The following is a 13111-nucleotide window of genomic DNA, read 5'->3' as shown; positions in this document are numbered from 1 at the left end:
GAGATAAGAAGTAATATAGCTGTGAAAAAGGCCTTCTATCGAATTATCTCCTTTTTCTGAATGTTCGACGATGTTGCTCAGGGGTTACGTCCCTTTTCACCTCCCCAGGAGACGCGGGGACGGTGGAGGGAGGCAGAGTGGGAGCCTGAACCGGATCCAGAGCCAGATGGAGAGGATTTGTCTTGCTCGGATGGTTTCCCATCACCGGCGAACTGGGTCTTGGGTGTGGCTTGGCTAGCCTCGCCGCCCTCTTCGATGTCAGATTCCGCAATAGCAACCTCATCATCATCGACAGATTCAAGGTCGGTGTCTTCCTCGGAGTCTCCACCACCCACACCCAGAGCTGCCAGACGACGGCGACGCTCAGCGGGAGTTTCGCCTGTGTCGTCGTCATCCTGACGAGGAGGAGCAGTCAAACCGGCGGCTTGACGGAGACGAGAAGGTGGGATACGCTCAGTACCATCGTCATCGGAATCACGACGAGGTCGCTCGCGGAGAGGAGGTGCAGGGCTGAGGTTGTTGCGACGCTCTTGAGCGGCGGAGGTACCACCACGCGAGAACTTGGCCAAAGATGAAGCCACGTTGGGAGCACCGCGACGGTCGTCAGACTCATCCTCGCTCTCGCTGTCAGTGACCGACTCGGATTCCAGACCCTCGGCGTCCTCTTCAGGAATGGTGCCAGTAGTAGCCGAGACAGCAGCGGCAGAGAGACGACGCTCTTGTTTCTCTTCCTGCTTCTCTTCCTGCTTGGCCTCTTCCTTGGCCACCTTTTGGACGGGAGGTGGAGCGTCGGTTTCCTGCACCAGATCGCGGCGAGCCTTGGCATCCAAGCCCTTAATTTGTTGGAAGAACTCCTGCTTGTTCATGCGCTTACCCTTGTGGCCGATGCCGTGGGAGCTGACCTCGGGGTCGTGGGCCACAGTGAAACGCAGACCATCGTCGGTAGTCCACTCGTCAGGACCTTGAGACTTCTTCTTTTTCTCGTTGGCAGCTTGGGACGATTCGCCTTCCTCCTCCATGCCGAACCAAGTTCCCATACGGTTCAGGCCACGGCGAACTGGGGCTTGACCAGGAACAGTGGGCTCCTTGGGAGCCTTTTCACCCTTCTCGCCAGCGGGAATTGTGTACTTCTTGATCACTTCACCGTCTTCATCCTCAACAATAATAGTGTTACCAAACTGGTACGCATGGGCAGAACGAGCCTTGGGCTTTGCAGACTCGGCCTTAGGAGGCTTCTCTGCCTTAGGAGGTTTCTCTGCCTTCTCTTTCTTCTCCCTCCTGTCGGACGCGTCCTTTGCCTTCTCCTTTCCGAGTCCGGTCCAATTAGTCCATTTCTTGAGAGCATCTCCGTACGAAAGACTTGTCTTTTCTTCAACCGCCTGCTTGATCTCTTCTCCTTCAGTCTTCTCGTGAGGTCGACTCTCAGAAGCTGCGAGTTCGCCTGATTTATCATGCTCGAGACGCTTGCGCTGCTCCTCGATGTGGCGCGCCTTTTCTTCCGGAGACAGGTGGGAAGTATCCTCAGTCTTGAGAACATTTCCCTCCTCGTCTTCGATGACCATGTTGTGACCTTCTTGGTAGACTTCAAGCTCTGGCTCACGACCAAAGCGATCCCGCTCAGCGTGAGGTGGAGAAGATCCGCGCTCGACGCGGTCACGCTCCTCCAATTCTTTCTTATCCTCCTCAGTCTCGATCTCGTTCTCGTTGCGCCGGGGAGCTGGCATGATAGCAGACTGGCTGATAGGACCTCCAGCGCCGGTATCGCGCTTGCGGCGGCGTCTCCGCAGGGGCTTACGACGAGTAGTCTCAATATTTTGCGCCTCGCCGTCTCCTTCCTCATCGCGCTGTCGGCGAAGGAAGTTGCCTGGCATTCCAATGGGCGGCAGTGTACCAGGAGGATACTCAGGCAGCTTCTCATCCGAGGAGGCATCGGTGTCATCCGCCTTGCGGAATGACATAGAGCCCTTGGCAATTGACTGCACACGGGGCAGACGGTTCATCCATGATGGTCCTTCCTCGTTGGCTTGGGTGTATGATAAGGTAATGGTCAATGTGTTAATGCGTTTGCCCAAAGTGAACACCGCGATAGACGAGCCGTGTACCAGGATAGACGAAATAACCAGGAAGGTAGTAATAGGCCAGATAAGTCTTACGATGTAGTAATTGCTGGTCCCCGGCTCCGGTAGCTCATTCTCAGGCGACGGCTGTGTGGTATCGTGTTCTAGTTCTGCTCGCGCGAGGATAGCGGCAAAAATAGCACCGACACCAATGGGTCCGAAATGCCCCGCAAATAGAGCTTCACGCCACGTTTTGACGTCCGGTATAATCGGTTTGAGCAACAGCATGATAGGAATACGACGGAAGAAGATGACCAATAACGCAATTACCACCAGTCGCCATGGCGTAAGACCGAGTTCGGGGGCATTGAAGTCCTCCCACGGAATGATGGATCCGAAGTAAACGAAGTATGCCAAGTTCAGCAGAAGATCGATAACGTTAGAGACGTGAGACTCCTCAGTCTTCTCCGTGAACCAGCCATCATTACTGAATCCGACACCACAAGCGAATCCAATCAGCAAGTCGTCCATACCCAGCAAACTACCTGAACCAGCACAGAAAACGGCTAGCACGAAGTAGAACACCAAGAAACTCTCACGATCAATCAAGCCCTTGCGTTCGGCCAGCTTGATAGCATGACGCGCGAAGTAGCCGATGGTGAAGCCGAAGATGGCGCCCAGAATACACTCGTAAAGAACAGTGATACAGAACCAATTCAACCACACCTCGCCGACCTGGGGTCGGTAGTGGTAGATGTAGAAAGATAGGTAGATGAATGGGAAAGCCATGCCATCGTTACACCCAGACTCGGCAGAGAGCAAGTCACGCAAATGCTTGGGCACACGCTTGGCGAACTTTCCCTTACCAACGACGGACGATGCCAAGACAGGATCGGTAGCCGTAACGCAGGCAGCACACACCAGACTCTCCAGCCAGTTTAATGGAGGTACCATCCACCAAATGAACAGACTAGTGATCAGCCAACCGAAAGTCATGACTGGGATCAGCAGCAGAGTGACGGACTTCCAGTGCCGTTCCATGTAGGCCTTGGGCAACTCGACGCCGACGGCAAAACATTGTACAACAAGTACAATGCGCGAGCACTCAAGGGTGATTTTATCGATATTTCCCCATTCGTGCGGGTTGAATAGATTGGCCGCATGGGGGCCGAAAATGATACCACAAAGCGTGGCAACGGTAGCTTCACCGATGTACAGTTTCTCCTTTACGAAAAGGGAGCACAACATGAATAGACCTGTGAAACCGCCGAGGATCATGTAAGCCAGATGCGGCTTGTCGATATCAAGGTGATCCCACGCCATCGTGAAGATGTCGGAGGTCTGACACCGGGTGTATTGTTCTCCCTTGCTTCGTAATGTGTCGACTCGCGCGTCGTACTGCAGCAAGCGATTTACCGGTTAGATTCCCGCCTCACAATCCGTTGGTCCGCGTAGCTCTTCATGCCTTGCTGAATCGGTAATCGGAGGTCCGAGGTGCCGAGCCGCGTAGGGCTGATTTGTGTTCCGCGATCCAGGCGCACGTCCAGCACGTTCGGAGGTGACCGGCACTGTACAATCTGCGGGGTGCAGACCGACTCTGGCCAAGAAATTGGGGATGCGACGAGCGGAGAGGGTGCGTCTAGGCAGAGCGAAGAGAATTCGGGTGGCTGGCCGATACAGGGAAGACGGTCGGGCAGTTGCAGGTTAGGAAGGAGGGAAGAAGGGGAAAGGAAAGAAAGAAGAAATAGACAAGATCCAGTGAGACTTGGTCAAAGTCTTGGGAGACTCTTGGCCGGGCAAAGAAAGCGAGTCAACGCGTGCTTGGGGAGATTTGCCCAGGACGAAGTATTCTTGGAAGCGGCGGGATTCGTCAGCCCAGAACTGGAGACCCACGTCGGAAGCGGAACAGGTCTTGGCTGGCGGAAGGGAGAACGCGCGCAATAGGGATAATTGCACGGTTTTAAAGGGGAGAGAGGCAAATATATATAGGAGAAAGCATTGGTAGACAACTAAATACAATGTGCCTGAAGTTTGAATATGTACCTTGTAAGCAGTAATATCCCGGTCATGTATGGTAATTCACGGCCGAGATCGCCAGCCCTGCAAGGCGCCAAGGCCAAAATTGAGATCAGCGTGGTTATTGGGTCAGTGGCGCTCCTCTTTTGGTGGAGTTGTCTCGCTAACTGAGATTCGGGGTTTTACGAGTCTGGATCGTGCTTTACATGCGCTAGGCGTATGCAGGGCCCATTTTAGGACATCGTACTCTATACATATACGACAACGGGAATCAATTGGGAATTGTAACGCAATAAACACATGCACCATATCAAAACCAAAGACCGGAAGAAACAACAGGTCCCAGGCGCGTTGCAAACTGGGGAATCCAATGCTAACATTGTGAAACATGCGTATTTGCGGGGGAAGTTGGAGAACAAAAGCAAACAAAAACTATAATCAAATGCACAATGCGCATCCCGCGCGAAGCCAAAATTGGGTGTCAAATTGGCCGGTGAGCTGTTATGGACGACCCAGCTGGGGCCCAACGCTGCCCAGCTAGACGCCCGTCGGCATTCCCTCAACTTCATCACTCAAGCCACGCCAGTTGTCCGCCTGCAACTCGGAGTATTTGACACGCTCCTGGCTCCAGTCTTGGTGCAGCCGGCTGATATGGTACTGGCTCTGTTGGAAATGGACGAGTTCATCGCGAATGCATTCCTTGATGAAGACGCTCCGCGCATGCTGCTGCACAATGGATTCTTTGTCCTAAGAGACATGGAGAGTTAGCATCACTGCAGATAATATTGAAACAAGCAGTCCCACCTTGAATATAGAATCCTCCACCTTCTCAATTTCTCCTGGTTTCGCGGTACCTGCGGGTCGGGCGCGAAGGTCCTGCAGCTTACGCTCGTTGGTTTCGATGCGTCGTTCTAGCTGCGGGATGTTGTTCCGTGCATATCGATCCCGCCGATCGAACATCTCGCGTACACTGACCAAGCAGTCGCGCTGACGCTTCAGGTCTTCCAAGACCCCCTCAGTCCACCCTCTTGCTTCGTCCTCAAGCAGACTCTGGCTAGCTGAGAGATGCCGAGCCGTAGCTGTGATACCTTCATTGAGGGCTGGAATGTCATTGGTGTCGACTGCATACGTGTCTTTTGTGACTTCGGTCAAGGACTGCAGCGCGAGAGAGAAACGGAGATGATCGGCAGCCAAGCCATCGTTTCGCTTGCTCAGACGCTCGAGCAAAGTGCAAAGATTAATATAAATTTCGGCGGACCGCTTAACGCCGTTACGGACCGTCTCAAACGTCTCGTCGAGAGTCGGAGGCAATGAATCTTCAAGGTCTGGTGGAAGGGTACGGCCAACAAACTCGTCTTGGACAGAGATCGTGGCCTGCTTGCGCCATACCGAAAGTTCCTATTCTTGCGATTAACATAAGTCTCCTCCATTGAACATTAGAAATCTCACCGTCGGAACCGTCAAAAACATAACAACCAGTTGCTCCTGGCCAAGAACGGGGTGGCGCACGAGAGCGTTGGTAAATCGAACAAGACCATGGCGGCGCTTATCAAGGAAGGAATTTGAATCCGCTGAGAGGTGAGTGCCATTGACTTCAAAAGGTGAGTAAGCAATTAGGTGCGCTTAAACCAGCGTTAGACGTACCTGAAACCCGCTTGGGTGGAAGAAGAGGCAATTGCCTGAATGGGAATCGTTTCTGGAGGCAATCCAGTAGCCAAACAAAGTCGCTATAACGCCGAATAACTGTGCTGCCTCTCCGAGCAGACTTGACCTCATAGTTGCGGTGCTGGAACATGAACAACCCTTCTTTCTCAGGGAGTAGTGTCACTGTAACAGTCTCCTCTACTTGGGGGTTTGTTGAACGGCTAAGACCGAGGGACCGACGTCGAGGCGCTATCTCGTGGGGGTCATCTTCTAGGGGACCAAACCCCCCGAGCGCCGGACGCTCAGCGCCTCCAAATCCACCCTGCTGATTAGGGCCTGTACTGCTAAGGTTGTTTCCCCATCCTGACCCTGAACTACCGGGAGGCGGTACCTCAGTTTGACCATTCGCAGGGCCCCTCTCAAGTGTGTCGCCCTGATAAGCCTCTTCGACAGCCTTGTTGGACCAGGTGTTAGTCGTAGATCTCACGCTTCCGTAACCGTTCACTGCCCGTTGTTCAGCGTCCAATGTCTCGTGGTTGTGGCCTCGGTGTAATTGTGGACTACCCCACGGGTCTGCTTCCAAACCGCCCAAAGACTCTCGTCGTGCGGGTCGCGAATGGGTTGAGCCGGGTGTTGGCACTGGGGGAGCTTGGGAGGGAGGTGTCACAGGTCGGTGAGGTTGGTCCGAGGATGCATCGCCGGCAGTTCGTAGTCGATCGAGATAACCAGTCTTGGGTTGGGGTAATTCTGCATGCGCAAACTGGGTCAGTTGCCACTATGGGAAAACTACAGGAAGGGATATGAAAATTAACTCACTCTTGCGACGGTCGTCGACCGCATCGAAGGATAGTTCTTCGCCTTCCTGCGCTAGACCGACCAGGGCCAATAGGACGTTAAACTCGGCACGACCAAGCCCACCAAAGCTTTCATGATCCCCGGACGAAACAAGATTTAAAATTTTGCTCTGATCAGTCGCAGTAAGCCCACTGCTCGAAAGGATCTCCCGAACGGAGGTCAGCCCGATCCCAGAGCCAACCCTGTCCCCGCTGTTCAGAATCAGATCGAATGCGTCGACATAGCTCTCGGGAACATCGGTGGCAGGAAGTAACGTTCGGACTAGGTTGCGTCGCGCAGTCCTCTTCGCGGAATTGTTCTGAATCTTCCACGGAGAGGAGCTGTCGTCGCCGTCGTCATCTGCGAACAGAGACGAAGACCCGCCCGTAGCCGGTTCGTCGGCGAAGAGCGAGGACTTGGATCTCTGGGAAGCATTACCCGCAGAGGGATCCTCTGGTGACGTGCCGAATAAGGACATCAGGGAAGATGTTTGCGCCGAGGAGCTGTCGGGGTCAGGTGTGGAGGTGATTGCAATGACGATGTCGACGATCAAGCGGAGCTCGGGGGCTGGTGGCACGAACGTTTACAGGGATCTCCACCTCAGATTCCGACACGTCGCGCTGAACGCAATGAAATTGCAAAGAAGGAAGAGCAGAAGACGCTCTACAATTTGCCCAAGTGCTAACAACGTAGGAGTTGAGGAGGAGCGAGTCTGGAGATAACGGGTCTATGTCACCGGTACCTCGGCCAATGGGGTTACATCACCAAGCACTCCGTACCAAGTACATCTTATCACCATCAATAATTGTCCTAACTAGGGGAGAATGTTCACTAACATGAGGCTGTTCATGAATTGCCTGGTGTGTGTAGAATTCCCCTGTTTGTTCTCTGCTTCCTAGTCCATTGCCCCTCGTCTTTTAGCTGGAGTCTACACCGCTTATACCTATCGATTAGGCAGCTCTTATAGACAGACCATCTACTTCAACATTCTATTGTCTACTAAGTCGTTCAATCTCATTCAGTATGGTATTATTTACAATCTATAATAGATAAATAGTCCTTCACACTCCGATGGACGCCAAGCATCCATCGATGGAGCTGTTGCCGTGAGCATATATATAACGAGTGACACAGCAAATGTTTTAACACTATTGGACAGACCTTTTTTAGACCGTTTTTAGACACTCATTTTAGACCGCATTTTGGAACCCCTATCGTAAACCGAAGAGTAAGTCTATATCATCTTACTTTCTAAACGTTTTTGCTTTAGTGAGTGCTTTTTATAGAAGATAAGATTCAACTATCACGGCGTGGCGTCTGGGGTGCGCACGCGTACAATTGTGCATACTAAGTAGTATATATATCGATCCTAGGCATGTCAGCCGTCAGGCTGACATAGTGGTCTTTTTAGCCTAGTTAATATACGTGTATTGACCTAGGTGCAAGTCTTCACACACCCTACGAGGCCTATTGTCTTCCTCTACGCCCTTTTGTTCATTTTTACTAAGGAAATACACTATGAAATACACATACTAAGCCTTCCCTAATTAGGCTTAGACAGGTAGAGAGGAGGTCCGAATATCAACAAGAAGGGGGTCCTTTTAACATTGCCCTTTAAAAATCACTAATGTTGGTTCTTACGGATAAACTTAAGATCTCGATACCTACATACATATATAGCCACAATGGCTTGTATGAAGTGTCACTAGTCCCGATCACATGTTTGGCTTTTACTGCCTTAACTCTACAGATTGGAAAGTGGATGGTTGAAATAAGCATCGAAATTTGGTGCCTGGGGCAGTTATCTCTGTCGCAGGTTGTATCATTTCTCAGGCTCCTATAGATACCTACTTGTATCTTCCTCTCGATAACTAGACACTATATAGGCCCCGGTCCATCCTGTGTACGACAGCCTGACGAACTCCGTCGCGATACAAAGCCCACCACTACTATCTATCTAGGCCCACAGAGCCATGAAAGACGTCACTATGCAAACCCCGCGGAGTGACTCGTCTCTTATCTACAGTCGGGTAAGTTCTCCGACATTGGAGATCCGATGCAATATCCACATTCTCCAGACCAGTGCACATTGTATACAGAGGTTCCCCGCTCAGGACTTTGTCGGGATGGCCTCCCGACAGTACGTATCCTTCATGCAAGAGCTACTGACACCCGGAATATTTAACTATCTCCAATGGGCCATAAGCTTCATTTCCTTGTTTCGACTCAGAAAAGCAACCTTGGGAAAAATTGAAAAGGACCCTCAGTTGCAACTACACCATGAGACCTACCACTTTGACGCGAGCAGTGAGGCTCAACTGCCACAAGCCTGTTATTCTCAATGGGATTTCACGAAGATGTTTGACCATGCTCAGTCCTCCCAAATTTGAGAACGAAAAGATGGTGCGTGTATACAAGCCTTTTACTCAACCCTCGCTAATACTTCAACCAGTTGAATTACGCCAAAGGTTCCCCGGAAAGAGCAGAGTTGACCAAGACCATCCAAAAACTCAAGGGAGAATTTCCTTTCGAAATTCCCATTACTATCAATGGATCCGAGGTATACTACACAGCAATAATAGGCATGCATGCTAAGAAAAATCGAAACTAACGATTGCATGGTTAGATCGAAACGAAAGAGTCGCGGTCTCAACTGAATCCTTCCAAGCATAGCGAAATTGTCGCAATCTACGCATCTGCCACCCCAGAACAAGTCAATGCATCCATTGACGCAGCCCTCAAGGCCAAGCCTGCTTGGGAAGCCACTCCGTTCGAAGACCGAGCTGCCATTTTCTTCCGCGCATGCGAGCTGATCACCGGAAAATATCGCTCAGAAATTGTCGCGGCAACCATGCTAGGCCAAGGAAAGAACATTTGGCAAGCGGAGATTGATGCTCCCGCAGAGACAGCAGACTTCTTCCGTCATTACATCCAAGAAGCATGGGCTTTGTATTCCCAGCAACCCAGAGTCCACCTTCCTGGGAACTGGAACAAGATGGAATACCGTCCACTCGAAGGGTTCACATACGCCATCGCACCTTTCAATTTTACTGCGCTTGGTGCTACTCTCATTGGACCGGCTGCATTGCTCGGAAATGTCGTTATCTGGAAGCCTTCAGACTCAGCTCTCCATGCTAGCTGGCTACTCCACAAGATCCTGATCGAAGCTGGTCTTCCTAAGGATGTTGTTCAGTTCCTACCTGGTGACGCCGAGCAGGTCACCAACACTATCCTTAAGAGACCTGAGTTCGGGGCTCTGACATTCATTGGTGCAACTGCCACATTCAAGGGAATCCAGAAGAAGATTGGCGATGGTATTGGTGCTGGCATCTACAATTCCTACCCGCGAGTGGTAGGCGAGACAGGTGGCAAGAACTGGGGCATCGTTCATTCCTCCGCAGACGTGAGAAGCGCTGCACTGAACACCATTCGTGCAGCCTTTGAGTACCAGGGCCAGAAGTGCTCTGCAAATTCGCGTGTGTATGTCGCGGAGTCTGTCTGGCCGGAGTTCAGGAAGGTCCTGGCAGAGGAGACTGCGGCGCTCAAGGTTGGAGATGTGGAAGACTACGGAAACTTCGTTAACCCGGTCATCCACGAGAGATCATTTGACAAGCTCAACCACTTCATTGAGACCGCGAAGAAGGACTCCGAGTTGCAGCTTATCGTTGGCGGAAAGGCTTCCAAGGAGGAGGGCTATTATGTGCACCCGACAATCTACCAGACTTCCAACCCCCGCCATCAGATTATGTCCGAAGAGCTGTTCGGACCTATTCTTGGAGTCTATGTTTTCCCCGACGCCGAATGGGAGCAGACACTGAAGTTGCTAGACACAACCTCTCGCTATGCGTTGACGGGCAGTATCTTCGCGAAGGATCCATACGTGAGCCGCCAGGCTTCCACCGTCTTGAAGCATGCTGCCGGTATGCTTTACCTTAACACCAAGTGCACTGGCTCGACTGTTGCACAGCAGCCATTTGGTGGTAGCCGAGACTCAGGCACGAACGATAAGACTGGCACCATGGCACATTTGCAGCGATTTGTTAGCGCTCGCACAATTAAGGAGGAGTTTGTTCCGCTTGAAAAGGTCACATATCCCTCAAATGAGGTGTGAAGAGTATAGGGTGATATAGTATAGCTCAAAGATTTTGTTAAAATAGTTTGTTAAAATTTGCTTGTTCCTTTCTCACCACCAGTGCGGTATAGCTGGATCCCAAATTTGCTAAGACACAGCCATAAGCGCCGGGATGGTATCGGATTGAATAAAGCTGAAGTTTATTATATAAGATAGAAAGTACGGCATTCTACACAAGTCTGTAAGCGTCGAGAGACATACATGTTATCAGAATATGGACAGTCTTTAAACCGGGGTTGCCTTTGTGAAAGGAAACACCGAACCCAACAATCAAACCAATATACTATATAATAAAGCAATTATTCACTGATTTCACAGTCAAGATAACTTGCTGGCTACGTGAACTACTTAGCAGAGATCGGAAAGCAGCTCACTCCATGCAGGTTCGTATTTCCGAGGACTTTAGAGAGGAAAGGTTCAATTGGTGGAACAGACATGCCGATGCACAGTGTTAATGTGTCACAGCATCGAAATGGGGACCCTTGTCAATCTACCGGGCTATCTTGACTTTACCCATGCAATCCTATACAAATAAGGTGATCGATGTAACCCTGGACACGCTATGGCGAAAGTAGCATACGGGAGATACCTTAATCTCCACATGATAGTAATAAGCCCCTTCGAGGGGCAGATGTGTTGGCATTGCGGGATAGGATCCCTGGTTCGGGAACCCCTCATGTCGGAGGACAGCCCCGACAGTAGGTCGGCTGACTATCGGGAACGGATATTTGAATGAGCATGAACTGATAAAAAGCCGAAAGGGCAAGGAAAATATTATGATAAATAACACCAGGCAAACCCAACTCGAATTCTACAGACGTGGTGCTGTTTGTCATTTCCCTCGGATTGAGGACAGCTGTGGCAACCTTCTTCTATTTCTCATTCTCCTCATTTATCAAGTCAATATGCTATCGCGAACTACCGGTATAGTATGGCCTCGGCTCCCACAGGGACACAAGACACCGGTTATAGCCTGTCGACGATTCCGTTCAACCAAGTCTAGCTTCCACGATGCAGCTATCGGTTCAACGATTAAGTCACCGCTGGAGGTTTCATCTATGGCTAGACTTCCAACGAGGTTTCTGCTGCGATCTCTGCTCCTTACTTCCTTGATGACATCGAAATTGTTCCTCCGACCCGCACTAGCCCTGATTAGCGTCCTCTCAACATCGAAAGCGACATTGTTGAACCCAGACAAAAACTTCCCTTTGAACAAGCTTCTTCGATGGACAGTATACAATCATTTCTGTGCTGGTACAAATAGCAAAGAAGTCTCAAAGACAGTGGCGGATGTCAAGAAAATTGGATATCAAGGTGTCATCTTGGGATATTCCAAAGAGATTGTGCTGGATCACAATGAAAAACTTGTTGTGGATGAGTCTGGCTCGGCAAAATACAGCGACCGGTGCTATGAGATGGTGGAGGAATGGAAAAATGGTACATTGGAAACACTGCGCATGGTTGGGCCAGGTGACTTCCTTGCTGTAAAGTATGACTCTTCAATATTATGTAAAGCGCAGCGACTAATTCATTTCTATTAGATTAACTGGTGCCGGTCCTATCGCCGTTGATGCGATGGCGGCACGTCAACCAATGCCGGAGGCTATGGCCAAAGCTGTGGACGAGATCTGCATTGCGACTGAGAAACAGGGCTCTCGTCTTTGGCTAGATGCCGAGCAGCAAGTATTACAGAAAGGTCTTGACAACTGGGCTCTTGAGACAATGCGGGAACACAATAAAGCAGAAAACCCTATCGTTTACAATACTATCCAGGCCTATCTTAAAGGGTCAAATGCAAACCTCGACCGCCATCTTACCCTGGCTGCCGAAGAGGGTTGGACGCTGGGTATCAAGCTAGTTCGAGGAGCGTATATTGAGCATGAAACACGTTCTCTCATTCATGACACCCAGAAAGATACGGACCAGTCATACGATCTCATTGCAGACACACTGCTGTGCCGAAGAATGCCTGCCGATAACGATACCCTTCCATTCCCAAAGGCTGCTCTCTTCCTTGCCACCCACAATGCTGCCAGTGCAGCGAAGGCTATTTCTACATACCAGGAACGCCTACTCGCTAACAAGCCGACAATAACGTTGGAATGTGGGCAGATTCAAGGAATGGCCGATGAGCTCAGCTGTCAGTTGGTGCAGAACTACGAACGCGCCCTTGAACAGTCATCTGCGGCAAACTTGACTGTCCCCAAGGCTTTCAAATGTATGACATGGGGCTCTGTCGCCGAGTGTATGGGATATTTGCATCGTCGAGCAATTGAGAATCGTGGTGCAGTAGAGCGAACACAACATATGGTGACTGCTTTGCGGCGTGAGCTGTGGCGAAGGATTATCGGATAAACTCCGGATATAGTGGAAGTACCTAGATGTACCCCAACGGATACAGTCAGCCATATTATGCCCTGAGCTCCTG

General features: G+C 50.8%; 4 protein-coding genes across 4 annotated transcripts; 2 read left to right on the top strand and 2 right to left on the bottom strand.

Moving 5' to 3' along the window:
* Nucleotides 1–77: 77 nt before the first annotated feature.
* Nucleotides 78–3380, bottom strand: PENARI_c004G04033 (Na+/H+ antiporter Nha1; the record flags this gene model as incomplete). Its single annotated transcript, XM_022629067.1, has 1 exon — nt 78–3380. One exon carries the CDS (start codon nt 3378–3380, stop codon nt 78–80), a length of 3303 nt encoding a protein of 1100 aa, XP_022490650.1.
* Nucleotides 3381–4610: 1230 nt separating this feature from the next.
* Nucleotides 4611–7029, bottom strand: mvp1 (sorting nexin Mvp1; the record flags this gene model as incomplete). Its single annotated transcript, XM_022629426.1, has 5 exons — nt 4611–4820; nt 4878–5471; nt 5523–5665; nt 5718–6464; nt 6534–7029. The coding sequence occupies 5 exons, from the start codon at nt 7027–7029 to the stop codon at nt 4611–4613; spliced, it is 2190 nt and encodes a 729-aa protein (XP_022491063.1).
* A 1802-nt stretch (nt 7030–8831) lies between these two features.
* On the top strand, nt 8832–10662 carry PENARI_c004G12121 (L-glutamate gamma-semialdehyde dehydrogenase; the record flags this gene model as incomplete). Its single annotated transcript, XM_022629492.1, has 3 exons — nt 8832–8954; nt 9004–9111; nt 9178–10662. The coding sequence occupies 3 exons, from the start codon at nt 8832–8834 to the stop codon at nt 10660–10662; spliced, it is 1716 nt and encodes a 571-aa protein (XP_022491189.1).
* A 1133-nt stretch (nt 10663–11795) lies between these two features.
* Nucleotides 11796–13038, top strand: PENARI_c004G09321 (putative proline oxidase Put1; the record flags this gene model as incomplete). Its single annotated transcript, XM_022629338.1, has 2 exons — nt 11796–12172; nt 12225–13038. 2 exons carry the CDS (start codon nt 11796–11798, stop codon nt 13036–13038), a joined length of 1191 nt encoding a protein of 396 aa, XP_022490926.1.
* Nucleotides 13039–13111: the final 73 nt, after the last annotated feature.

This window comes from Penicillium arizonense (genome assembly GCF_001773325.1).
Source record: "Penicillium arizonense strain CBS 141311 chromosome Unknown PENARI_contig004, whole genome shotgun sequence".
NCBI classification, from domain to species: Eukaryota; Fungi; Ascomycota; class Eurotiomycetes; order Eurotiales; family Aspergillaceae; genus Penicillium; species Penicillium arizonense.
Note: the sequence above shows the minus strand (reverse complement) of the source record. Positions and strands in the feature narration are given on the sequence as shown.